The sequence below is a fragment of the Dermacentor variabilis genome, chromosome 9 (assembly GCF_050947875.1).
Source record: "Dermacentor variabilis isolate Ectoservices chromosome 9, ASM5094787v1, whole genome shotgun sequence".
Taxonomy (NCBI): domain Eukaryota; kingdom Metazoa; phylum Arthropoda; class Arachnida; order Ixodida; family Ixodidae; genus Dermacentor; species Dermacentor variabilis.
Window position 1 is genome coordinate 31,376,299 of NC_134576.1, and position 27,459 is coordinate 31,403,757.

The 27,459-nt window shown below is 47.9% G+C and overlaps 1 protein-coding gene across 1 annotated transcript; it reads left to right on the forward strand.

Annotated features, from left to right (window-relative positions):
• Window positions 1-8,039: 8,039 nt before the first annotated feature.
• LOC142557970 (scoloptoxin SSD976-like) lies at window positions 8,040-25,098 on the forward strand. The gene is made up of 2 exons (XM_075670147.1): window positions 8,040-8,123; window positions 24,103-25,098. Exons 1-2 carry the CDS (start codon window positions 8,056-8,058, stop codon window positions 25,040-25,042), a joined length of 1,008 nt encoding a protein of 335 aa, XP_075526262.1. The 5' UTR covers window positions 8,040-8,055; the 3' UTR covers window positions 25,043-25,098.
• The last annotated feature ends 2,361 nt before the right edge of the window (window positions 25,099-27,459 follow it).

Below are 27,459 nucleotides of genomic sequence, written 5' to 3' on the forward strand. Positions count from 1 at the left end.
AGAGTTGTCTTTGTGATTTAGTTGCTTTACAGTAATTTACAATAATAATAATAATAATAATAATAATAATAATAATAATAATAATAATAATAATAATAATAATAATAATTTCATATCTTTGTGTGTGCTGCAGAAGGTATGCTTTGCCGCTAATATTGATAAAACATGGGCCGAGGCTTCCATACAAGAATGAATTTCAATTTGGCTCTACCACTATCAGCACTTGGCTGGCGCCTCTCGGATGAATCACATCAGGTAGCTTATGCAGCCTGTTTTTTAACCTTATTGTGAGGCGATCGCACAGTGATGTGTGGAGACGCCTGCATCTGAGATAGAGATTGTGTTGTCACATGTGCGTGTAGAACCGGCATGATGCTGAGGGTTCCAGCAGTTTGCAGAGGTGCTTTGCAAAATTTAGTCATAACTCTAATTCTTCCTGTGCTATTTTTGATCATTTATTTGAATAATATAGTTAGAGGTGTTACCAGAATTGAGCAACTTATTTGCCTTGGCCCTCTGATTAGGCTGACACGTTCGATATTTCACTAGGTGGGCAATTATTCAACGTGGACCATTACTTCAATACATCCTTTTTGTGTAGTGGCTTCTGAATTGCTAGTCAATGTAGATGCTTAGAATTACCGCAGGCTATAGATGCACTGATGAATTTGCTGCCTATGAAAATCACTTTGCACTTTCTGGCGCAACCAGCATGTTAAGGCTTCCAAGACAGGGGGCAATGTACTTGTTCGATCACATCGTGAGACACTTTCAATTTCGTATGACGCATCATCCAAGGTGATGCGTTATTGGTATGAGTTATTGCCCTAAGCGAATCAGGGTCACATGAAAATATCCACAAATGTGATTGACCCAGCTCCAAAAGCGTTGCTCTGGGATACCACGTTATCACCCGTCATTTGTGTGCTATCTGCTTAACCTGTACTATGTCTTGTTTAAGCTTGAAAAAAGGCAACAGATAGTGCAAATTGACGAATTTGCTTTTGGTTTAACAATACAAAACGCTATTTAACTTTTTGATCAAGATAGTGCATTATTTACCTGCAGAATGGATAAAGGTTTTAAACTGATTTGGCAGGGAGGTTCTCAGACTTGTTTGACAAGTCGATAAGTGCCTATTCAGCCGCAAAACACCATATATTAATTTGAAGGCTTACTCTGTCTGACTCTGCTCTGCATTTTAATAACTACATGTCAGAACATATACTAGCAATATTAAACGTCACATACATACATTAAGAGCCCCATAAGTGAAGAGATAGAAGTACTTAAGCTTATATTTCTTGCAAGCCAAACAACTTGCTTGGCACATATTGCTAATTGAAGTTCCAATTTGCACGTTCTCATTTGCTAGCTCGCTTTTCTTCCTCTTCCGTGCAGCTTTTGCTTGCCTGTGTGTACAACCTTCACGCGTGGCCAGTGACAGTAAGCTTCTGTGGGCAGCCAGTGTTTTTCTACGAAGGCGAGCCTGCTCTGGCAGCGGCGGCAATCATCTTCAAGATCCATGCATGGCCATCTTGTTTGTCACTCTTCTTAAGTACACGTTCTGCATTTTTTAATTTATTAGGTAATAAATTTTGACTACGTAACATGGTGTGAAGTAGATGTCTTGCTGCATTTTCGCTTGTAATCACGTTTTATGGACTGCACTGCACGAAAAGCTCATCATACAGTGCATGAAAACAATAACAGCGTATTTTGATTTATCTTTCAGTTACAGTAACATGCAACGTGCAAGGAATTCACTAATGGGTGGTATGGCGAAAAACTGGCCATTATTTCTGCTTGATGCTATGCAAGTATATGGCGATACTTTACAAGGGGCATCCATAAAGTAAGTTAAATTTACTTTTAAATGAGGCATGGACATCAGGAAAAAAGTTATATTCCCGGATAGAGTGGTACGCAGTGTTTTTCAGGCGTGAACTATCAGTTATTTTTAAGAATTCAATGTAGCACAGCGTTCTGTTTCTATACTGGTGTTATGCTATCCTGCCGCCTGTAATTGAAAGCAGAACGTCATTTCTGCCTGAACCGCAGCGTCACTGACAATGTTTCCCTGCTGGAAACTATTTCAGTTTGCTGGAGACCCGGTACGGCAAAATTTTCTTAACAACGATGCGTTTCATGCAGAAGTGGGACCCTCGTTTCAGTCAATGGGGGCGCATTGGCATGACCCGCCGTGGTTGCTTAGTGGATATGGTGTTGGGCTGCTAAGCACGAGGTCGCGGAATCGAATCCTGGCTACGGCGGCCGCATTTCGATGGGGGCGAAGTGCGAAAACACCCGTGTACTTAGATTTAGGTGCACGTTAAAGGACCCCAGGTGGTCCAGATTTCTGGAGTCCCCCATTACGGCGTGCCTCATACTCATATCGCGGTTTTGGCACGTAAAACCCCATTATTTAATTTGTGACATTGACATGACATCAGCATACAATACAGGTAGTGTCTTATTTACGAAATAATTGTGACAGGCGGCATTCAATTGCTTGGTCTTAGCAAAGTGCACTAGTCGACCAATTGTGCTCTGCTACGTTATTCGGATGGTCCACATCTGGAAAAACTACCTGTGCATATCACTATCCGACAATATTAACTTTTTTTTTCTCATGTCCATGCCTCATTTAAAGTAAATTCTAAATGTGGGCAAACCTTGTGTTACTGTAACTGCTGCCACAAAACATTTGAGGGAATGTCTAATAAAAGTCTTGAGTTCTTGTCAAGGTTTCCGTTAGCCAACTTTTAGCGTAACATTAGCACGTCTTACGCAAGTACTTATAAGCATCCACGGCTACAAAAAATCTTGGTCAAGACAGCTACTAGACTTTCGAATGAACCATTCAAGACACCTTTTAGACATCAAATAGCTGCTTCCATGTTTCGTGCGGAGAAAAGCGGGGAGGCAGCGCGGAAGGGAAGGGTCGGCGTTCTAGTCCCGCAGCAACTGCCTACTTCGCGCGGTCGCGCACGCCCTATCTTGAAAGCGATCTGCAGGTGTCTCATACCTTTGTGCGTGTTGCGTTAGCCTCACTCAGTTTGCGTTGAAGCGACAGACAGCACGAATGTGACTCCGCTCGCTGCTGCTGCCGCGGCTTCCTCACGCCAGCGTTCTGACAGCGAGTGTCCGCGGTCATCGAGTGTGATGCGTTCATGCTTGCCGGTGCGCGCTGATACCATGCTTGTTAGTTTAGTTAGTAAACGAATTTCTGGAAGTTGGTACGGCAGACGAAACTACCATCTGTACTTCCTGTCGCTGTGTACTCACTTGCTATTGCAATCGATGCTTCGCCTTTCACTTGAAATTGCGACTTTTTCAGACGCGCGCTCACCATGTGCACTCTTTGGCCTCGTAGCTTTCTATTTGTTACCACAGAAAGTTGTCCACGCGAAAATATCAAATCTAAAATAGCAGGTTCAAACCAAGGTAGCACAAACCGACTAGAAGACGTCTACGTTTAGGCTTGTTTAGCCACGAGTCTGTCTACAATCCGGCTTGTACAAGCAAAGCAATAGCCCTAGAACTCCACAAGCCCATATAGTTTCCTATGAAGGTCGTCAGATATCGTACCTGTGCTAGCAGGGCAACGCCGCGAAAAAGTGCTTGCATCTTTAGGAAAACCCTGCTACGCACATGCACTTCCCTTTTTTAACCTCCGGCTCGCTTGAAAGGTTCTTTGTAATTAAAAAAGACTGATGCTGCTCGCTAGGCAGGCCGGACGTTCGCACGCGCGGCGCAACTATTTCCGCGGTTTCGTCGCCGAAATCCTTGATACCAATAAAAATAAGGTAATCGGCAGCAAGGTTGCTTTCGGCTTCTACGAAACCGCTCGATTTTACGCGACAGACGCTAATCTTCAGAACAGCCCACACGGCAACAAGCGAAAGAGCTGCCGTGAACCTGCACGTCGTAGCCACCTTCGTTTATTTAGACAGCGTTGCTAGCACAGGTAACGGATTCTCGAGTTGCCAATTGGTCTGTTCGCCCTGCCTGCGGCGTGCGACCCGCGCGCGACCCGACGCTCCCTTTTAACGCGGTAGTGTTAAAGGCTCCGTATCGCAGAAAATTCGATGCGTGTGTTTAGAAAAGGTTTATTTAAACAAGGGACGATACGAACACTGAGTCACAATCACGGCAAAATGGCACCAGGACGATAACATATACAAGAAACGAAGGATCGCATCCATGACACGTTCCCAAAGTAGTGTCCGAGTCCTCACTCATTAACATATATGACAACATAGACCCGCGGAAAAGCACAGTTAAACGTGAACTAATTGTCACATTTACCGAATGATGTTCAATATATACAGCGTACACAATGGTTATGTACAATGATGATATGACACAGACACTTTACATAATTTTGAAGGGATGCTACGAGATGTGTGTGTACAAAAATCATCATGTATAAGAGAACACGCACACACAGAACTTACAGGCACTTACATTCTGTGCACATTCAATGAACACTTCTGATGTCCTGGCTGCAAGAACCAGGCTGGTCGAAAATTAAGCTGTACGCGTCCATCAGCAACCGACAGGAAACGGCATGACCACTGTCGAAGGAACTCTTCTTGCCCGAGGAAGAACAACTCCTTCCGGCGACGACCATCTTTTCTGTAAAAATTGTTCCAAACGAAATTCCGCGCCACGCATACCCAACCACTTCTCTACCGCCGAGTTGCTCGTATACGTTGTCTTTCATTCTTTACAATGTTATTCCTCGGAATTTTGAGAACGGCAGCCCACAAACAAATGAAATGGGGAAAAACACCGACAGCGCATATCTTTTATGTTGTATCTTCTTAGACTGAAATAGTAAACGTGCAAAATAATAACGGGAAATCGACCCACGTAAGAGGCCGCGTTTCTATCCCGAAAGCTTGCCTTCGTGCAGCGTTCGCCGCCAGCGTTTGCCGGTAAACGTCATGGTTACACGAGCTGCGCAGTTGCCGGGAAGCATGAAAAGCAGTCAGGGGTCTTTGAATGCTATCGCGTTCCACTCTTAAAGGCGAAGCTCAAGCGTGCTCTAAATTATGACTACAAGTCCTTGCGCCCAACCACTAGCGGAAAAAGCGTTTGCGGCTCCCGCTGACGGTGCGCGCGCATTTTGGAAAATGTCCATTTGGAAGGGCCACTTAGGCAGATTTTGCAGTCTTAGAAGTTATTTCATCAGTGTAGCCGTTATTTGCAAAGGAACAGCTTGTTTGGCTTTATGTCTCGTTCTTAGTCTAGTTTTGTCTCGCACTTGTCGCCTGCCTCCCACCAATGCTCTCTCCTTGCGTCAAATCATTGCGTCTCTCCTCTGCTCCTGGCCATGACCTAATTTCCGTGAAATTTTTGCACAGCCCTGTTGTTTATTCATCTATTTTACTAGCAAAACTTTTTCAACAGTCACTTGACACAGGATACCTGCCCCTTGATTGGAAAGTCGGTAAGGTGATTCCACTTTATAAATCAGGTGACAAGCATTCTCCTCTCAATTATCGGCCTATTTCACTAACCAGTATCCCATGCAAAATATTAGAACATATCCTATATTCACAGCTTGCTAACTTTCTTGAGTCAAATTCATTTTTTTCAAGTTCACAGCATGGCTTTCGAAAAACATATTCTTGTGAAACGCAGCTGGCTTCCTTCATACATAAGCTACACCTAATTCTTGATACTCGTTCAATGGCGGATTGCATTTTCCTAGACTACTCCAAAGCTTTCGATAAAGTGTCTCACAAACTGCTACTTCACAAACTACAGCTCATGAACATTGACCCGAAACTTCTTGCTTTGAGTGTTTCCTTAAAAACCGTTCACAATACGTGTCAGCTAATAATCTTAACTCTCACTCAAACCCTGTCCATTCCGGCGTCCCACAAGGCTCCGTCCTCGGGCCTCTTCTTTTGCTAATCTACATCAACGACTTGCCTTCTTCTGTTTCCTCTCATATCCATTTATTTGCGGATGACTGCGTAATCTTCAGAGAAATAACAAGCAGTGACGATGTAACCGCTCTTCAGACTGACCTGAACGATATTTCATTGTGGTGTAAAACATGGCTAATGGAACTTAACATCACAAAATGTAAATCTCTTCGTGTATCAAGAACTTGCAACAGTATCCCCACTTATTCCTTAGATCATGTCCTCTTAGAATCGGTAGGCTCATACAAGTACCTTGGTGTACACATCACTTCCACTCTCACTTGGTCTGCACATATCACATACATAATTAACAATGCTAATCGTATGCTTGGTTACATCCGCCGCAACTTTTCTAAAGCGCCCTCTTCCCTCAAACTGCTGTTGTACAAAACATTAATACGTCCGAAACTAGAGTACGCCGCATCCATCTGGGACCCTCATCATGAAAACCTAATACATTCACTAGAAATGGTCCAAATAACTCGGTTCGCTTCATTCTTTCGAACTATAACAGGACCGCTAGCATATCTTTAATGAAATCAAGCCTTAATCTACCATCCCTAGCCTCACGTCGCAAAGCGTTTCGTATCTGTCTGTTCCATAAGATGTTTCATCATCCACACCTGCGTAGCGAATTAATCCCTCCCCCACGTCACCTATCATCTCGATTAGATCATGCCTACAAGGTTGGTGTCCCATTTTGTAGAACTAACGCTTTCTTCCAGTCATTTATACCTCGTACAGCAGCAGAGTGGAATCACCTTCCCGCACTGACAGCCACCATCAAAGATTACCAGCTTTTCAAGAACGCCTTAGCTAATATTGTATGAGTAGACACACTTGTTAACTTTTATTGCAATACTCCTATTCCTTTATCACATTTCCTATTTTTTCTTGTTTTGTATGCCTGTAACCACTCCCCTCTCCAATGCCAATGGCCCTGAGGGTGCATGAAATAAATAAATAAATAAATAAATGCTGACGTATAATCGCTATCGCGCTAACCTACCATTGTTTTCAGCATGCTTCCAATCAATGACTGCATCCTCACTGCCGATGAAAATATTCTAATAAAACTGACCCACTCTGTTTTCTGCGTTAGGACTTAATCATTAGACACTCTGACCGGTAAGCTTTCCATATATCTATAGTACTTCAAAAATGGGCGCCATGAAAATTGTTAGGCAGTTCCTTTAAAGAGTACAACACAGGGCGTAGATTTTAGAAACACCCATGCAACATCCACACGGGTGTGTGTGCGTGTGTTTTGCTTCGTGGTGTTCTCGCGGGCGCACTTATTTGGGGTGCTTTGAGAAAATTGGTTTCAAAAGGGTGTGACGGAGAGTCTGAAGTTGAAAAACACCCTCTTAGCACACTTATAAGGGTGGTAGAATGTTTATTACTGCGTGCAAAGGAAGCAACTACCGAAAACTTCACAGTTTTACAAAGTCATTAGCAACAAAACAGCGAACCAAGATTCGATCGCAGATACATGCAGGACTGAAAAGAGAAAAAATAGACGAAATCGTAATTCAATTTTTGAAATGCTACATTTGAAACATTTGAACATCAGAAAGTTTAATTTTGATTGCGTAAGATAATGAAGCCAGAACTGGCAATCAAACGCATTAGATCACACGTGACTTCCAAAAATTCTTAAATAGTCGCGGAAGGAAATAATGACAAGAAAAATGTACGCTTGAATGACCATTACGTTGTAGCGTGCTTGTTGCAGGGTATTGAATTGTACAGTTTGATTCCTCGTAAAAAAGGAACAGTATGAGCGCTGTAACGTGTTCAAACTTTTGAATGAAAGAAAATCTAGGCACATTTGGAACAATCTGGTACATGTGATCGCACATGCAATTATATTCTCCGTCGACAATATATTATTATACCAATGGCTCAGTCCTGCATCTCTCGCAGCGATGTGAAACAGCAACGATATAATTGTTGTTAGGAATCGTTGTTCGCATTATTATATTTATAGCTTTTCCTGCCACCGCTCTCTTGCAACGCTGTTTCCTGTAGTGGGTGTTTGCCATTCTTAAGAGGTAAGCTGCAACTGAAGAAGTAGAAGAAGAAGACGAAGAAGAGGAAGAATCTGTGACCCATGTTTCTGCAGGCCGGACTTGCAGCTTTGCGGGGCGTCTTTGGCTTTCGCAAGATCTCCAAAATGAGGTACCGTTCATGATCATTGTTTCATGTATATCATCTGCTGTTTGCTCGCGCACGGCAATTAAGCTCAAGGATACGAATTGCGTGATAGAATTGAAGCGCGAACCGTTCGGAATGGGATTGCATATTTTGCTCGCAGGCGGCAAGGAAATCAGGGTCTCAGCTCGCTGGCAGTTCGTCCGGCAGTTCTTTGCTCGACAATACCGCTAAAAGCCAGTTAGTGAGCCGGTTTTCTCGGCGCAGTACAGTCGGTAAACATTGGTACGGTCGCATGCTACGTCGGACAGGCCGGGCAGTGGTTTGACACCGTGCAGGTTTCTGCGAACGTTCCTTTGAAATTCTTCACTTGCGCAGCTGACGCAGCGCTGAGCGTAACAATAATGACTCGATACCGTAAGTCTATTCAATTTGGCTGCACTTTTGGAACTAGTTCTGTTGCCGTACAGTGGGAGTGCAGTAGAGTACAGTGCCGGTTCAGGAAATTCAAGTGCAGTTCCTGCACTAGCGCTGCAGGTTTATTTCAAAAACGAATAGGAAAGTGCATGCAGGCGTTCTTGCCCGCTCAGCGCATTTCGCGTGTTTGGCTCATGGTACCGTAACGTCTGCTGCAGTGACACGACACAGACTACTGCGAGAGAGCATGGGGTAGCGTCTGTTGCGGTTGCTACCACTGATCTCTACTAAAGTAGAGATCAGAGGCCGCTACATGATTTTAAGTTTTTTTTGGCGTGACTTCTCGCGGTTCAAAATATGTTTTGCTCTCAAGCGCACTGCGTTAAAAGTTTAGCTGCGGTGCGTGCATGCTTCTTCAATTTGGCAGCACCTCCCTTCAACTTAGTTCAAGCCTGTCGCGAACCATTTGGACAAAGTTGCGTGTAGCAAAATGGAAGGTACTTTCTTTTCGTTGTCGCAGTAATCGCTAACGTGATAGTACCACACCGTGAAAACGATATAATGGGCGCGGATGCTGTTCTTTTTCCGCCAGAGAACGCGTTCCAAGCAATTCATTGGTCCAAAGCAATTTAACATGTCACATGACTTTACTAAATTTCCCTCACAACCATTCAGGCATCGAACTGGTACCTCACATTCTTATGCCATCTGTAGTGACTATATTTAGCTATACGAGATGGCGCCCGCGCGCCATTATTAAACTAGCGCGATGCGCCGTGTCGTCTGCTACCGAGGGCTTGCACGATGCGTGCACTTCCAACGTGTTGAGTGCAGGCGAAATGTGCAGTCGTGCAGCACTTGCCTTGCACGAGGTGAAATCGAAGAGTGCGGTGCACACGGCGGGCGCTGCACTGCAGCCTGGTGCAGTCAAATCGAAGAGACCACATGTATACAGCCTCGATTTTAGTTCAGTTGCGAATTCTCCATGGTGACAGACAGCGCGAAATCGACAGGGACACGGGGGCAACTTGAAACACGCAAGCCCTCCGGCACGTGGCTTTTCTTTTCATATTGCGGTCTTTCTTTGCAACCTGGAAAAAGAAGGACTAAGCGAGAGGTATCGTAAAGGAAACAACTCGATCAGTGTTTTCTGAAGGTGCTCTACAAATCTGCATATCATACTTGGGGACCTCAGCACATAATTAAAAAAAGTTGGGTAATTAAACCTAATTAATTAGTGAGTTACGCTGAAAACAAAACATTATCTGAGTTACTATAGGCTATCGCGAATGGTATGCGTTCTGTTCAATTCGCTTCCGACGCGCCTTTCATTTTTAAATTCTTGGCTCCATTTATGTGGGGTACCCTGCACAGCGCAGCGCGTCGCGGCGCAACCAGTCGGTGCGGTGATTTCGGAGAGTTCTGTCGCGCGCGTCTGATCGACGAACCTTAGAAGTAAAAAAAGGCGAGAAGTGTGTGACACTGCAATATCTCTGCATGCGTCTGAGATGCGGTAATCTCGGCAATGTTTTATTGCGATAGCAATTATGTGGACACTCCAGGCGCATTCCTGCCGCCAGCGCCAGCCGTGAGGCTCCGTATAAAGTCCAAAGGTGATGAAATCGTGGCCGCGCGCCGCATGCTGTATGTGCGAGTGAAAGCGTGCCAGCGTGAGCCGGCGATCGCGGCTCAAGCTCGCGCACGCAACGGAGCAAAACGGGGAGGAAGCGCGCCGCCTTTCGTCGCACGCAACGCATCGGCGGCATGGGGGCGCGTTCTACTCCGGGTGGCCACGTGCGCCCGGCCGGGCCGCTGTGTCCTGAAAGCCATCGTCGGCCGGTAGAGTGCGTGCTGCGCTGTATTCGCGGCTTAGTTCGCACTGATGCGATCGGCAGCACGAAGGTCAATTCGCTCGCTGCTGCTGTCGCCTTTCCTCACTGCAGCGTTTAGACAGAGAATTTCCGCGGTTATCGAGTGAGATGTTTTCATGTTTGCTTGTGCGCGCGTGACACCATGGTTGGTAATTTAGTTAGTATGCCTATGGTTACAAGTTTATACGGCCTATGAAACTACTGTTCTCACTTCGTATAGCTGTCCACTAATCTGCTATCGTAATCATTGTTTTGCCTTCCGGGTGAAACTGCGACTTCATAATATTATGAGATGAATGTATTTAGCATATATTGGAATTGTGCGCTTGCACTGGTGGGGGCAACAGCTATGCTTATGTGGTGCATCACCTTAAAAAAAGTTGGTGGTGGTACCTGACCGGTCCCGTCTTTTACTACTGTGTGTCGACCTTTTTAGTGCAGTTTTTAACGAAGACAGCTTTAAGTTCGCGCTTTACGTTCCGCACCGTGGGTCTTGTTCACTATAGGTAGTGTCCCATCCGTGGGCGACTGTATGTTTGTTGCTCGTTGGCTTTCTCTATAACCATCAGACAGATCGCCTGTCCGCGTAGGTGCGCTACGTTATGGCGAAAAAGAAAACTAATTAATAAACAAACATTAACCTGAAACACGAAATGTCTTCTCCGCATCGCTGCTTCGGGCGACTTGTCTTGAGCTCTCGATTCGCCTCGCGGATCAACCATCGCCTCTCCCCACTAGCACTGACGGCCAGCGAGGCTTCTGGCTTCCAGTGAAGGTTCGCGTCTCGGAGCCACTGTTCTCACGAAGCGGCGGTGCGTGAATTTACACAAGCGAAACGCAAGCATATTTTGTTTCCTTATCTAGAACTCTATATCATGTCGTGTCGTGCATGCGCCTGTAATGTTGACACGGGGAAATTTCATCGCAAGTGCCAAATGTTCTAGCAGTATTCGCGGCACAAGAATAAACGCCTCGTTGGGTGCCTCTGTTGGACGATCTTGTCGATCTTCAACCACAGTTAACGTGAGCTCCACTAACAGCATGATGGCGTCGGTGTTATGTGTTGCGCACGATATTGCGCAATGCATAAAAAGAAAAAGTTTATAGTCTTGTTAATAGAGCATTGGGCTACTGCTATGGATACCTTGGTTGAAGTCCCTCTAACGGACGTTTAATGTATTTTTTTTAAAAAACCCACACACACGCGCGACGTTGAAGGATGTGCATGCCATTCGGACGGACAACCACGTAACAAAATCTGGGCCGGTATACTATACATGCTTGGCATTAAAGGCCGCAGGTTAGTTGGACTGCAGATCTCCCATATCAACGACCGTGGATGTCTGTGAGGAGGCAGCGTACGCAATGCACGCAGAGTTTTGTATACAGCGTTCATGCCAGGTCAATGAGCAGAGAGCCACGTATGGAGTAAATGCTTATGAATGTCTGAGGAGCTGCGTTTCAGCTGGACTAAATTGAGATCAATGCATCCCAGGCTACTTGATGAAACTTTGCTTTCGGAAGAGGGGTGCGAATTAACACACAAACACAGCCGAAGACAAGACGACCGCGCCTGTTATTCATATTTCATCAGTGTTTGTGTGTTAAGTTGCGCTCTCGTTCTAATGACGATATGTCCTATATGCGCACTGCCATTCGCTGCTGCGGTGCGCTATTTTCGAGAGAACATCCACGCCTGCGAAAGGTGGCGGGACGTTGTCCAGGCCAATGTACCGCGAGCTCGCGTATACAAGACACCTCATTCTAGTGTATTACTGTAAAATGTCGCCTCGGTGTTATCTGGGATGACGATGAAGTTTGCAGGCTCGATGATGCTGACAAAATTTGCGTGTTCATCTTAGTGACACTCGTCCTTATATGCAGAGTTCAAAGAATAAAAGCATGTTGGAAAAATAACAGGACTTCACTGAAGTTCGCGCCGCGGGACCGCGGCCTTCGTCGGAGGGATACACATATGCAACGGTGGCGATATATAAGACAACAAGGGGAGGGTGGTCGGCAATGGACACGTGGCACCAGCACTTGTGGCACACATTTTGACATCATAGCGACCAAGAGGAATAGGGATACATGTATATATAAAATAATAAGAAGCGATGACGCCCTCGGGGAGTTAGAACACTAAACGGGCAAAAGGGAAAGTTTGCCAGCACTTTCATCGATTCCACATGTTACCGCTTTAAAATTATAAGATACGATTCTCGAAGCTCTCTTTCGTGGTGGGAACGAAAACCAAGATTGAAGGGTTGTTGTGGCGATGTATTCACATTAGTGGCCCGTAATATATACGGACGTGTTTTGCTAGCAGAAGATTAGGTATAGTAGCAGCATGACACATACCGTTGTTAAAGTGGTATCTGAACGGCGTCTCAGTTTGTTCAACATGCTGAAATTTACAAACAATATTCGAGCGAATAGATGCAGTTGTTAGTGTCGCAGGCAAAGTTGCCTTTACTTTTCATGTAGAAATCGGAGGCATTGGTTTTGGCAATACATGATGTCGTCATGTGTGCACAAACCTTGCACCGTGCCTTATTGCAAGGTCGGCAATCCGCAGACTCAGGAATCCTCGTTTTCCATTACGTCAAGATGTCATGCAGATTACTAGACCGCCTGAAGACTACCTGAGGTAGTTCTGCAAAGATAACTTTAAGGTGATCACTCTACGCTAGTACGTTGAAATGTTTTTAAGGGCTGACGAAACATTTGGAACCAATGCTGAGTGGGTTAAAACAAGGTTACTTTCTGTCTCAATGGACGATCGCCTTTTTGCGCGGAACTAATCCTTCTGATCCAGCGCATCGGCCCTTTCAACGGCATCATCAACAATGTGACGTGGGTATTCCTGCTGGATTAAAGCTTCGTGAAGTTCACAATTTTTATAAAAGTCTGACAGTTCCGAGCAAAACTTTTTAAAGCGGAGCTCCTGACTATGTGGTATACTCGTTTTCCAGTGTTTTACGATTGAACTTTTAAAGTGAAGATAAGGATGCCTGTCCGTTTATTTTCTGTAGAGTTTTGTGGTTAAATAGTTTTTAGATAGGTAAACTGTAACGTCCAGAAAGCTAATCGTAAAACGAGAGTACTCATGCGAAAAATAAATGAAAGAGGTTTTAATTCTCGCTTGCTAAGAAAGTCATTCTCCCGAACAGACATAAAAATTCGTAAGTCCGATGCGAGTGCCCATTGATGTGCCACTTATTTGAAGGTAATGCGAACAGTCAAATTCAAAATTATTGAGTTTTAAAATTTATTTCAAAATTCAGTGCCCTTCCACACTGTGAAGAAGGATGACCAGCGAAGCTGTGTATGTGGGCCCTTTAAGGGTGAACTGCACCTCCGCCGCGGTTTGTCCCGGCATTGCACTATCTTCGGGATCGGCCAACGTATGGGGAGTGCTTAACGCCTGCGTCAACTCCGCAGCGGGTCGGCCCGGCATTGCACTATCTTCAGGATTTTTTTTCTGCACGCGGACACGATAGTGGAAAAGTAGCCCTTAAGAGCTTCGCTGTAATAATTCGGACAGTGTATCACTATACGGTTTTTTTTTTCATCAGACAATCAGTCATTGACAACTGCCTGAACATATGCACGAACAACTGCTTGAATGCCATCAATATGGGGGATTTCATTTTATAGAGTTAAACCACGTGGGATGCCACGAGAAGTAAATTCTCTGGTATCAGGAGGTCGTCATGTCCAACAAAAATGGTTCGTATCTTTAAGATAGGATGGAAAAAATTACCGACGATTACGTTACTTCCTAATGCGAAGTTTGAGCGCAGCAAATAAGCTGTTTCACCTTTTCGATAGATTGAGGCAAAGAAATCGAGCAACACATGTATGCGCTATCACAGAATTTTCTTTTTATTTTTCACACGTATTCCTTTAACAAAGACTCCACTAACAGTTCTTGACAGTCATGAAGGAAGCTTTGTGGTCGGAGAAATAGACTGATATATGTTCGACTTGGTACACCAATGCTTGATTCTCAAAGACGAGATGTATACAAGTGCCTCGCGAGGTTGTCACAGCCGTGGGACGCGTTACGAGCGAGAGGAACGGGATGTTCTCCCGCATAAGTGTTAGGAAATTGCTGTTTGTCTTTATGTCAAGCCGCCACCGATCTGGCTCTCTGATTGCCACCGCACAGGGCGAACGGCAGCGGCAATTTCGGCTCGGGCGGTGCACATATACAGATCCGCCGCCACCGATCTGGCTCTCTGATTGCCACCGCACAGGGGTTGCATTGGAGGAGGAGCGAAGAAAGGAATTAAGTTCGAGCCGGCGCTTTGACAACCGGAGACTCGCAGGAAGAGGGGGGAGGGGGGCGGCGTGTACACCCAGCGGCAAACGATGGGGGCAGAAGCGCGCGCAGCAAGCGGACAACACGATAAAGGGAGGAGGGAAGAGATAGCAGCGACTGACTGATGCCGCTGACGCCGATAGTGAGTCAACCCCAGCTGCGGAGTTGGTTTCAGGGACAACGAATAACCGGCGCGTCGGCAACTGAAGAGCACCCTATCCGCCACACAAGAACAGGGGGGGGGGACCCTTTCCTCCTCTTTCTGCATGGCGGCGACGGTGTTCTATGCAGTCACGTTATCTTGACTCTCTAGCGGCGTCAGAGGCATCCAGCGGTATCAGTCGGTCGCTGCTAGCGCTGGGGGGATGAAAAGGGGGCGGAGCTGGTTACGAGGCCGACGACGACGACGACGCGAAACCCAGGAACGGACGCCAAAGAGCTGCGCTCTAAAATACATGGAACGCTGCTGATTATTACATGAACGTAACACGAAAGTTTCTCCGTGACAGCGCCAGTGCCCGAAACAACGGGGCGTCCGGGACAGTTTTCTTTGTGTATTTTAAACAGAAAATAGGGCCTGCCAGGGATGGGACTGAGTGGAACGAGTGAAGCTACTGCGTTTTCGCTTAATTGCTTAGATTTTACGAGACCTGCTATGCTATTTTCGACGATTGCTTTAAAATCTGTAGTAGATTCACAGTCTTGGCGCTTACAGAAAGTCTGATCATTTATCTATCTCTGGGTTTCGCTTATATAATGCGTTTTGCTCGTGATTACCACGGCACCACCTTTGTCCGCTAGCGTTACTACGACATCACTGCGTTTAGCCAATTAAGTGATGGTTTTCCTTTCTTCTAATGAAATATTCGGCTTAAATGAATTTTTATCTTCATACGCTTTAATGACGTCACGTTGGACGGCGGCAATATGCATGTCTATAAGTATTTGTCACGCTGGGCAGGAGGTTGCTACAGTGATTGCTAGAAGGCATAAATGGCTGCCTGTCCGAAGTGGATGGACGGTCGCAGAAATATACCCGTTCGCTCATGTTACGTGAAAAGTTGTCCAGATCCTCAGCCAACTGAAAATCCTTATATCCGCCAGTTGCAGGACAAAAGGTTAGGCCCCTTGGTAGAATGCGAAGTTCATCCCTAGTTAGGCTTACGTGGGGGAGGTTCACTATGTTCACTAGCTTAGGAAAGGATCTTATCGCGGTCGCCGTTATTACCTGCCTTGGAAACAACGAGCTGTCCACGCCATTACGGAGCAACATTTTACTTTTTTTAATATAAATCTCACTTCGCTTTTTGTTTAATTTGTAAGTTTCTAACTCGGCGATTTCCTGCGTGCTGAAGTCACCTCTGGCGCACAATTATGGTTCCGTATTTAGCATGTCATTAGAAATCATGCTGATAATGATTGTGAGTAATACGGACAAGACCTAAAGAGGTCGTTGTAAGGGTCTCATGCCACCGAGCAAAATTCTTATCGGACATTTGACTGGTGGCTTCTTTTACTGAAAGACCGAATCCCCCTAGGTGCAACGCGAGCCGCTAAGTATGTAGTAAACTCGATACATGCAGTTCATTCCGAGTGCGCTTTCCACCACTCTTTCTAAGCCTCACTAAGGCGGTAGGTGCACTATAAATATTCGCCTCACGGGCGCTAGACTCACCTAGTCAGTTTGTAGGATTGATTCTGTTCCGCCTAGGCATTCGGGAATTGGTCCGCAGGGTGCTTTGCGTTTGCTGATAGGCGTCTAGTTCGCAATGTTGTCGTTGAGGTTTCGTTGTCTATTTGTCGTCGTGGAGACCCGAACAGACAACGAAACCCCAGCGACAAGCCTGCGACCTAGGCCCCGATCAGCAATGCAAAGCACCATGCGGGCCTATTCCTGAAACGCTAGGCGAAACAGAATGAACCCTACAAACTGACTAGGTGAGTCTAGCGCCCGTAAGGCGAATACTTGTAGTGCCTCCACAGCGCTTGTCCTTATCGCTTTTTTGTGTGTTCCGTGTCCACGCTCGCGCTAAATATATTATGTAAATTACAGTACATTGCACAAACTGAAACGCCATTCAGACACCAATTTAACAACCATAAGTGTCGTGCTGCTGCTCTCCCTAATCTTCTACTATCAAAACACGTGCATATTCCGGGCCACTCAATTGGTAAAATCACCGTAACAATCCTTCAATCTGGTATTCGTTCCAACCACGAAAGAGAGCTTCAAGAATCGTATCCAATTAATCATTTTAAGGCGGCGGCTTGTGGAATCAATGAAAGTGCCGGTAAACTTGCCTTTTTACCCGTTTAGTACGCTAACTCTTCGCGAATTTCGTAGCCACTTTTTATTATTAGGGCAATAGCCTTAGATCTCTATGCCTTTAGGTCGAGTTGTGAGGTACAGAAAATGCAAGGGCTAATATCCCCGTAAGGCAGAGGCTGTAAGCACTCATCAATGTACAGGGAACAGTGCATCATTTCAAGGCGAAAGCCTTAGATCTCTGTTTCAAGGTCGAGTTGAGAGGCACAGAAAAACGGAGGCGCCGGGAAAGGGAAACAGCAGCACTGGAGGAACGTTCTGAGAAAGGGCGACGGAGGAGGGGGAAATGTCAGCGGGGCGCCCGTAGAACGTTCTGCACGCGGCGGCAGCACGCTCGCAGGTCTTGCATACGTCGCCGCGTGGGCTCAGAGCTTTATTCCCCATGGCTATGGGTGACGACGCACCAGTCACTAGTCGCGGTTGTGAAAGACCGAGAAAGTACGTCACGGCGGAAAAGGCTAGAGCAGTATGGATAAAGCTGCGGCAGCGGCCCGACGAGAGCAACATGCGGCCATAATGCGACGCAGGCGTTCTGGGAATGTAGAATGTAGCAAGTTCAACAGATATTTCAACAGAAGGTCAGCAGAAGGTCCAACTAGTCTTTCGCCTTCACATTCTTAGAAAGTTCTAAGCATACCCCGTAATGTTTTTACATTGTAGAGAATGGTTGGAACCATAAAGTTAGTTGGCCGTGGCGAATTGTGAAATGGTGCGCTTGGCGATGTAACGCGCGAGGTTGTGCCGATGGATCAGAGAGCAAGTCTATCAACGAGATGATCCAGTAGGTCTTGCGCTGTCCGGAAGCGATGGTGCGAAAGTCGATGGAAGAAACGGCAAGCTGGGATATTGAGCAGCGGGCATTGTCGTCGGGCGAGGGAGAGCGCGAGAGGGCGTCGGCTCAGAGTGCTGGAGTCTGCTAAGGTAGAGCGCGCGGATATCGTAGTCCTGTGAGCGAAGCGCCATTGGGCAACACGGCCTGAAGGATCTTTCAAGGGCGACAGCCGACATAGTGCACGGTGGTCCATGATTACTGCAAATGGACGGCCGCACAATAAGACCTGAACTTGGTGTGAGCCCAGATGATGGCCAGGCATTCTTTTTCTGTCACAGTATAATCAATCTCAGCCTTCGTAAGCGTACGTCTTGCATAAGCCACGACATATTCAGGAAACCTCTGTTGGCGCTGGGCAAGAACAGCGCCTAGGCCAACACCCCTGGCATCTGTGTGCACCTCAGTAGGGGCTATGGAGTCGTAATGGCACAAAACAGGCAGATACGTTAGCAAACGACGGAGCTTTGAGAGGCCTCGTCACACTCGGACGACTAGGAAGCGAGGGACCTGTTGCTTCTATATAAGTAGCTTCTTCAGGGGCGATATGATGGCGGCGAAATTGCAAATGAAGCGTCTGAAGTAGGAACACAGGCCGATGAAACTGCGCAATTTCTTGACGGACGTTGGCTTAGGGAATTCGGCGAGGGCCCGAAGTTTGGCTGGATCGGGGAGAATTCCATCCTTGCATAAGAGGTAACCCTATAGAATTGTCAGCTCCCGAGGAGCAAATCGCACTTAAGGTTTTGTAGCCCAGCGTTTGTTACACACGTTAAACAGCGCTGAGCACACTGGAACTAGCACAGTAATTGTCATTGGGCATTTCCATAACTTGCATCCTCTTCGATCGCTTCTACACTTACAAGACATTTCCGTTGGAGCAGCAACACAGGGTATGGAAACGGTTTGCAAACAAAAAATGGTGCTGTAGCCCTTTGTGATGCGTCCACTGTCGCAGAAGGTAGCAGCAGACCTTTCCGAGTGAGGAAGCAGTCAGATGGAGACAGTAGTGCAAAGCGTCTGAGATTCCGCTGCAGAACATGGGCACGACCATTGAGACGTTCGGAGTAATGCAGGTGTCGGCTTCGACAAGCAGTTTCCTCGAAAGCAAAGAATTGTCGGTCAGCGGCAAATCTGACAGCGGGGAGAGTTATATTTTGGCCCGTGCGCTATGAATAACGGCATTGTGGCGCGAGAGAAAATCCCAGCCGAGGATAACGTCATGAGAGCACGAGGAAAGGATGAATTCTATGGCCTATAGAACGCCGGCAATGACAACACGAGCAGTGCAAGCCGCCAAGGGGTGAATATGCTGAGCACTGGCTGTGGGGAGAGAGAGAGAGTAAAACATCTTTATTAATAATATTTGAATGGCGAGAGCAGTGTGGGAGGAACCCTCAGTCCAGGGTCCCTAAGATGATTCCGGCGATGTTTCGAGCCCGTTGTATCACAGCTCGGAGGACCTCGGGAGGTCCGTCGCGGAGGGCATCGTCCCACAGCTCTTTCTTGCGTAGGGGGTAAAGGAGAGTTGGCAAGGGAGGAAAGAGGTTTGCAGTGCACTCAATCGTGACGTGGAAGATTGTGGGCGAGCTGCCACAGCCAGGGCAACGATCTGCATAACAGTGTGGGTAGAATTTATTGAGAGAGACACGATTTGGAAAAGTTGCGGTTTGTAATTGGCGTAATGCCACTGCTTCCTCCCGCGAGAAGGACGGCGGTGGTGCGGCGTGGGTGCGACGAATGCGTAGGAGCAGATAGGGGGCAGGATATGGGTCGCCAGGCAACAGCTTTTTTAAGGGGACCCAGAACCCTGAAAGAACAAGTGTAGGCGTGGACGATTCGAGGCAGGAGCTACAAACAAGCAAGCATCGGTACTGTAGGCGAGGTGACAGAAATAAGCACCAGAGCCAAATTAAGTCAGACATAGGGTTCATTAACATGCAAGGTGGCAGAAATAGGCTAAAACGGGAGGAAATCGAAGAGCAACTAAGGCAGGAGAACTTAATGGTTTATGGGTTTGTAGAGACACATCTTAGGGAAATGGAACAACCGCCCTGTAACCCTGATTATGCATGGGAATACTGCAACAGAGTGCAGGGTAGCAGAGGGGAATCTGAGCACTCATTCATAAAAATACAAATTGGCGAAGGGCCAAACAGGAATGCAAGGCGCATTTATGGCTAAAAGGAAAAGTAGCAGGGGCGAAAACACTTCTAGGCCTCGCATACCTTTGGACAGGATCAAATGCTAATGAGGAAAAAAAAAGTTGTACTGTATAGCAGCGGACGTCAATGAGCTAGGAAAAAGGTTTGAGATAACTGTATTAGGAGACATGAATGCGCATGTTGAAGATATGGATGGGTACACAAACTCTACATGTAACATGCTGCTGGATATGTGTGAAATGCATAACTTAGTTCCCTGAATTTTGCCCAATCCGTTATACGCACATTTCGCTCGGGCCTGCGCGCACCCCGTAATGACAAGGTGGTCGCTACAATGTAGTGGTCACTACCAAGGTGCTCCTCTAAAGGCCCGTGCGCAACGACTGGGCCAGTATTGCGCACGAAGGTAAGGTCAGGGCAGGTGTCACGAGATACGCTATTGCCCATCCGAGTGGGGTGCTCTGGGTCGGTAAGCATTGTGTATCTCATGTTACAGATGGCATTCCATAAGCGGGTGCCTTTAGCCTGCGATTTAACGTAACCCCATGCACTATGCGGAGCGTTAAAGTCACCGGCCACCACACAAACCCTTCCAAACCTACCAAATTCTGTTAGTAGGTGCTGAAAACAGTGTGTTCGCGAACGGGGGGAACTGTATGCATTGAGTATAAACAGACTCTCGCTGCGTTTACCTTGCGTAATTATTTCCAATATTTGGTGAGGAATGTCAATGTTAGTGGTATGCATGCGACATGTAACATGTTTCGAAACTAAGGCTCCTACAAGAGGAGAGACACCCGAGAGCGCGCTGTAGCCGGATAAAGAAGGGGTGCAACTGACTTCCTGTAAGAGGATGACATCGGGAGGGTTCGTGGATGCGGCGATATACTGCTATAGGGAACCTCGTTTCCGGCGGAATACCCTACAATTCCACTGCCACACCACTAGTTGCTCCGCGTTACGCGGCGCCAGCATCATCGCGAGAGGAAGCAGACAGTCGTGCATAGGGAAGCGGGCGCCGGGTGCCCAAATTTGAAGGTTGCAGCCGAGAGCCTTGGTCGGAAAGCGCGCTTTCGTTGTTACTGCTAAGCTCAGGAACTTGCATGCGTGCGAAAGTGCACTCTATACATGATTTTACTTGCTCCGTAATCCCTATTTGAACGACCTCCATTTGGCGTTCTATCCTGCCCAGAGCCGCCTGCATACTAGTGCTCATGTCTGCCACCAGCGCGTCCATTTGTTTTCGCAGGCGCTCACAGCGCGCCTCCATGTCACGAGGTAGGCGGGCTATTTCTATTAGAGGATCGGGATTTGGTAACGAATTGGTAATAGGGGAAGGGGTAGGGAGAGATTTACGGGGCGGAGCGAGCTGTGGGAGACCCTCCGCCCGACCTACCTCCCGAGGCGCCTCCATTGCTGTATTCTTCTCCGGGGTCCGCTGCATCCCTGAAGGGACCAGGGTCACCTTGGCTGGGGCGTTGGCCTGAAGCACCTTCTTGTAGGGTTGTTGGGAAGATGGGGAAGGAGGGCGCTTCTCTGGTAGGCGCACCGATGCCTCGCGGGATCGGGACCGAGACTTGAACTTGCGACGGGAGCTCGAACGGGTCTCCGACCGGACTTTTCTGGTCTCCTTCGATGGGGCGCGCGACGTTCGGGTCTCCGCCGTATCTGTGGTAGTGGTCGGGTCGCTCGAGGGTTGGAGTTCACGCCGTTCTTTCTCGACAGCTTTCCGCATCCAAGCTTTGTTCAGTGCCTGCCTAGCACGCCGCGGGCAGTTTGGATCCGCTGTAGGGTGGGTCCCGTCACAGGATCTGCAGTGTGGGGTGCACGGATGTGACGGGGTGGGGTTGTCAGTCCCGCACGTCGCGCAAATGACCACGTGCGGCGTAGGACAGTAATCAGCCCAATGGCCGAGCTTGTGACATATCTTACAAACGAGTTGGCGGGGTCGATGGGGGTAGCAGTGGAGTTCTGCACCATAAAAACGCACGTAGCGAGGCACTTTAAGTCCTTCAAATGTTACCAACGCAACGGTGGTTTGACCCATCATTCGTGCTTGAAGTATTTGAGTTCCAGGAGCCACAAGCTCATCCACTAGCTTGGAAGACGGTGTACCGGGCAAAAGGCCAGGAACAATGCCCTTGCATGAGTTGTCTGGGGCCGCAAAATATGTCGTGATGAGATAGACCCGCTGACCAAGGTTCAGCTCCCTCACTTTGTACAATGTGTCGGCTACGTGTGACTGGGGTGTGCTGATGATTGCCAAGTTCTGCTGAGGTCGCAGTCGGACTATGATGTCCTGACGATCCTCGGTGGTCAAGCCGGCTGCACTCCATAGAGCACTGGCGAGTTCTGGGCGCGTCCACTTATCGAGACAAAGTCCTCCGTGAGGCCGCAGAATTATCTTTTCATCGTGCAAAGGAAGTTGAGGCAGGTTCTAATTCCGAATGCGCTTGCGTACGGTAGGCTGGGAGGCGTCCGGAGCGCCCAAGATGTTCTGGGAGGGTTGCGTCTTAGCGCGCGTTTGACGGATGCGTCGCTTATGCATGACTGTCTTCCAACAGCCACCTGTGTCGTCGTCAGTTTTGTCGTCGTAAATGTTCGGGGCAGCATATTCCTCCATCCTTTTCCCGGCCGGAATGTCCACCTCTCGCTGTTGGGAGGGAAAATTGGCGACGATGGGATCGGCGGCCACTCCCGCGGTATCCACCTCGGGCATCTTCGTTGTTGTTGAGGAACGCGCGGCGGCGTTCTCCGTCGCCGATTGCGTCTTCTGCTCGTTGGAAAATGACGTTGCCGTAGATAAATGCTCCATCGAAACAGAGCGGCGAATTGGCCGAAGGCCCTTTGCACGCCCGTTTAGAACATGGGCCTCGGAAGAAGCTGGTCGCTTGGCGCTCTTGGTTCATGGTGTAGAAAACACGCCAAGGGAGCTATATGGCCCCGGCAGGGGCAGCCGCATTGGAACTGCTTCAGAGCTGTAGAGGCGCGGAGAGCGGCAACAAAGTCCCGGGAAGAAAAGGCGGTCGGTGGGAAACGGCGAGAAAGTCGCTTCCCATATGACTCCCGGCGAAAGCGGCCCGGGCAAGGGCGGTCAAGGGTGGTCGGTGAAGGTCGCGTAGTCTCGGTGATTGCGGAGCGCGCCGACGACACGTCCGTTCACCTCGGCCGACCGATTGGAACTCTGGCTGTGTGGAGGGATAGTCCAGAAAGGGACGTTGTGGTTTTCCTAAGTAAGCGGGCAAAGCTTAGCGTTCCTAACACATACGGCGACTCCAGTGTCCACGAGTGCAGATGCGCGAACACCGTCAACAAACACATCGATTACGTTCTAGGGACTGCGGTGAGGACTTTCACATTTCGACCTTGTCGCATACCTTGCCTCTTGGACTGCGACGGTTAGTTTTCTTCGTCCCGAGTTACGGGGCGAGGTCGCATCGGTGACAGTGAGCGAGGGCGTGAAGGTGAACGGCGGGTAACTACCCGCCGGTCGGGCGCAAGGTCGGCGACATAGCCGACTGGAGGCCGTAATAGGTACCGGTTTAACTGGCTTGTCACTGGTGGTGCGGCACTAGACCTTTACTATATATATATATTGTAAAGGCGTTTTTTAATCACCGGCATTTGGGACTGACCGTTAGAGCAGCGCACGGACACCCGACACGAGCGCCATTCACGAGCAAAAGCGCTGAATAGGACGACCTGCTAGAAAGCGCTAGAGAGGGCTACTCACTATATAGTTCCAATCCTTCTTTACCACATACACATTTATGCCTATCGCTCTTGGTCAGTATGATGTGAAAATGTGTGCACGTGCATGTCTAACTTTCTTTTATTTTGACATTTGATCGTGCCGGTGCCACATGTCCATTGCCGACCCCCGGCCCATTGTTACCTTATATATCGCCACCATTGCACGTGTGTATTGCTCCGACGAAGGCCGGTCCCGCGTCCGGAGCGTCAGTAAAGTCCTGTTATTTTTCCTACGTGCTTCTATTCTTCGGACTGTTTTTGTGCCGGAACCTGTAATGGCATGTTTCACAGACACGTAAATTTTATTTTCGCTTGCAGCTCGCACCACCTTCTGCTCGTGCCGCAGCTGCGCCGTCCATTTCGCCGCATTTTCGGACTGCCAGAGCTGGTGCTTTTAGCCGCCATTCTTTCCTGCGCGCGAGGACAGCCGCCACTCTGCTTGGAGGAGTACAGTAAAAGGAACCCCCAGCACACGGCCTGCAAGTCGTTGCTCAACCTTACGGGACTTCCAGCTTACGGGGGACAGACAGTGAACAAGAACATCATCCTGGGGCTCATGAACTCCTTCCGCAGCAACGTAGCGCTCGGCAACTGCAAGGACTTTCCGAGCGCCTCCAACATGTTGAAGTTGGAATGGGACGAGGAACTGTTTAACCTAGCCTACGTGCACGCCAGTTACCTCCTCAACGCTTCAGGCTGGCCCTTCCACGACGACGTGGCGAACCGTTTCACGAGGAGGTTTGAAAAAACGGGCCAAAGCGTCACTCGGCTGCACAACGCGACGCACCGGTACGTCTCGTACTGGAACGGCGTGATCAAGGAATGGTTCTCGGAGCACGCCCGTTTGACGCCTTCATCGGTGAGATATTACCAACCCCTGGCCTCTGCCGAAAACGTCACCCAGATGTGGTGGGCCCAGACGGGCTTCGTGGGCTGCAGCTACTCGACCATGGTGTTCAGTGTGCCGAGCGCGTCGGGCGGGCCGGATCAATACGTCTACGAGCACGCCTACGTCTGCAATTTCGGACCGGCGGGCAACAAACCCGCGAAGCCGATATACTTGCAGGGCCCGCCGTGCAGCCGCTGTCCCCGAGGAACCAGATGCGAGCCCACTTCGGGCCTCTGCTGGACCGAGCCGGCGCCTCCGTGGCCACAACTGCAGGACGACGAGCTACTACCGCTACTGTCAGTGGCGGCCGCTGCACTGGCTCCAGCAGCGGCGCTAGTTGGGGCCACTGCTGCGCTGCACATTATTTAAACCACGTGCGCATATTGTGCTGCCCTCTACGATAAAAAAATTCTGCGCGTCACGGTTTGGCGACCAAATCACATCACTTTATTGCCCTAAAGACCCACAATTTGGGGGTATGCCATGACGGGTGGATACAGGTATACGTGATCGCGTATACAAGAAAAAAAATTATTGGTCGATTATGGCAGTTATGCAATCAGAAAATGTAGATGTGCAGGTGATCGCAGTGACGTCGTGTGGAAGGCCATTCCAGTCAATGGCTGAGCGAGGAAAGAATTATGCAGCAAACGTTGTATATAGTACGAGCGCGCGGACGAGCAAATTGCAGGGGATGACCAAAGCGGAGTGAAATGCGTGCCGGAGGGCTTGGTGTAGCGCGGAATACCAAAGTGAGCTGAGAGAAAAAAAAAAAAACTGATGCAACAAGCATATACTGCCGATCTGACAACGACAAGCCAGATTTGTTAGGGTGGATTTCGCTTTTAAAGATGATAAGCTGGCATTCTATGAATAGCACGAATGAATGAATCTAGTGGCTCGATTCTGTAGTGATTCTAGTGAAGTTGAAGATATCAGAAAGATTTGGTTAGGGCTCCACATAGGGGATGTATATTCTAGTTTTCTTCGTACCAGGGACATGTATGCAAGAAGCCTTACATTTGCTAGTGCGCGGCGCAAGTGCTGTTAAAAACACAAAAAGAAAGTTCTGTTAGCTGATGACAGGATGTTTGCGACATGCGCATTTCAGGTTAGGACTTCGCACAAGGTTACGACCAGGACATTCGTGATCCTGAATCGACTCGTATCGCCGTCAGGTACGCTCGACAAAGTGACGAAATGACGTCGTCGTGCACTCGTTCTGAAATATCTGACGAATCGCCCGCAGCGGCACTGCTAAGCACGCGGCCATAGGGGCCGCATTAAGATTGTTGCGAAAAAAAAAAAAGCGCCTGCGTGCTCTGCGTTCGGTGCACCTTAAAAATCCCCAGATGGTCGAAATTGAGCCGGAGTTCCCCACTACGACGTACCTCAGAAACAGATCGTGGTTCTGGCACGTAAAACTCCACAATTAAGTTTTGAAATACATGCAGCGTACATATAGAATCGGCATGGCTCAAGTTTCTGTTAGCCAAGAGATGTTTAATAATTTTCAAGTTGTTTCGGTGACGTGGTACAGTCCTATAGCGTATGCCTAGACGACGCGGTCAATTTCATGCATGATCTAAAGGGGATGGCTGAGCACAGACTTTTGATTTGTTGTCATCAGAGTGTGGATTTTGGTGATGCTTCAACTGCCATCTAGTTCTTCAGATTCGGCGGTGACTTTTTGGCGTTATTCTACTCGTATTTTGTTAGCGACTCCCTAAGAAACCTCTTTTTTATTATTGAATGTACTATTGAACACTGTTCTATTGCTATATTCCCGTCCACCCCGAGAACATTTTAAAAACCTGTTTGTTTCTTGTAACGGGCAACCCTTTGCGTAGCTCTTTCGTCCTTATTGGACTAGTGACGGAAAATGTCTTGTTTGTATTTGTTTACTGGGCAGTTGGCAAAATAGTACGTCACGCTGCTTTAGTTTTCCCAGGTTGTTTGTTTTGTCTTTTGTCAAATGTCTTGTTTGTATTTATTTACTGGGCAGTTGGCAAAATAGTACGTCAGGCTGCTTAAGTTTTCCCAGGACCTCAGCCAATAAATAAATACACCACCCTTTAATTTGGTCAGATCACAAAACACGCGAAACTGAAAGAATACCTTCGGCCATGAAGCAGGAAACCATTCGCGCTACCGATACCAGACGTAACGGTCACGACATATATGAGGCTGTCAGGATTACGCACGCTACAAAAAGAAAAGAAAGTTAAGAAAACGTACTTCCGAAAGCCAAGTCCACTCTGCAACTCGACGGGACAATAAGGGAGAGCGGTTAATGTGAGGGTCACTGTGATAGGCCGATGCCTCCTAGATTGCACTATTAAGGCCTGTGGACGTCTTGCTACCTTGCTGTACTGCCATAAAATTTAATTCCGAGTCTCCCCAGTAAGCCGCGGTGATTTTGACGTCACCGCTTTCGTCCCGCAGGGCTTGACTGGAAATTTCGGTCCAAGTAGCATAACGTCATAAAGCAGAGTGCACAGGCCTGCTATCGAGGAGACGTTGGATGGGCGCGGATGAGAAAGAAGCTGATGTTATTGTTCGTAAATTTAGTCGGCACAGTACAGCCCTTTTATGGAAGCAGGTACATACCACCTAATATGGATATGTACTGGTTTTAAATCGGAACGCTCGCGTCTCCTACTGCAAGCCGGCCTCCGCTACGTTGTGACAACCAGCTATGACCGCTGGATACATGACAACACATTCCACAAAACGCTGCTTCAACTCATACACAACACAGGCCTCACAGCACACATATAATAAAC

Coding starts and splice junctions, on each gene's coding strand:
- LOC142557970 (XM_075670147.1), top strand. CDS start 8,056: ATGTTTCTGCAGGCCGGACTTGCAGCTTTGCGGGGCGTCTTTGGCTTT. Junction 8,124..24,102: donor CGCAAGATCTCCAAAATGAG/GTACCGTTCATG, acceptor TTTCGCTTGCAG/CTCGCACCACCTTCTGCTCG.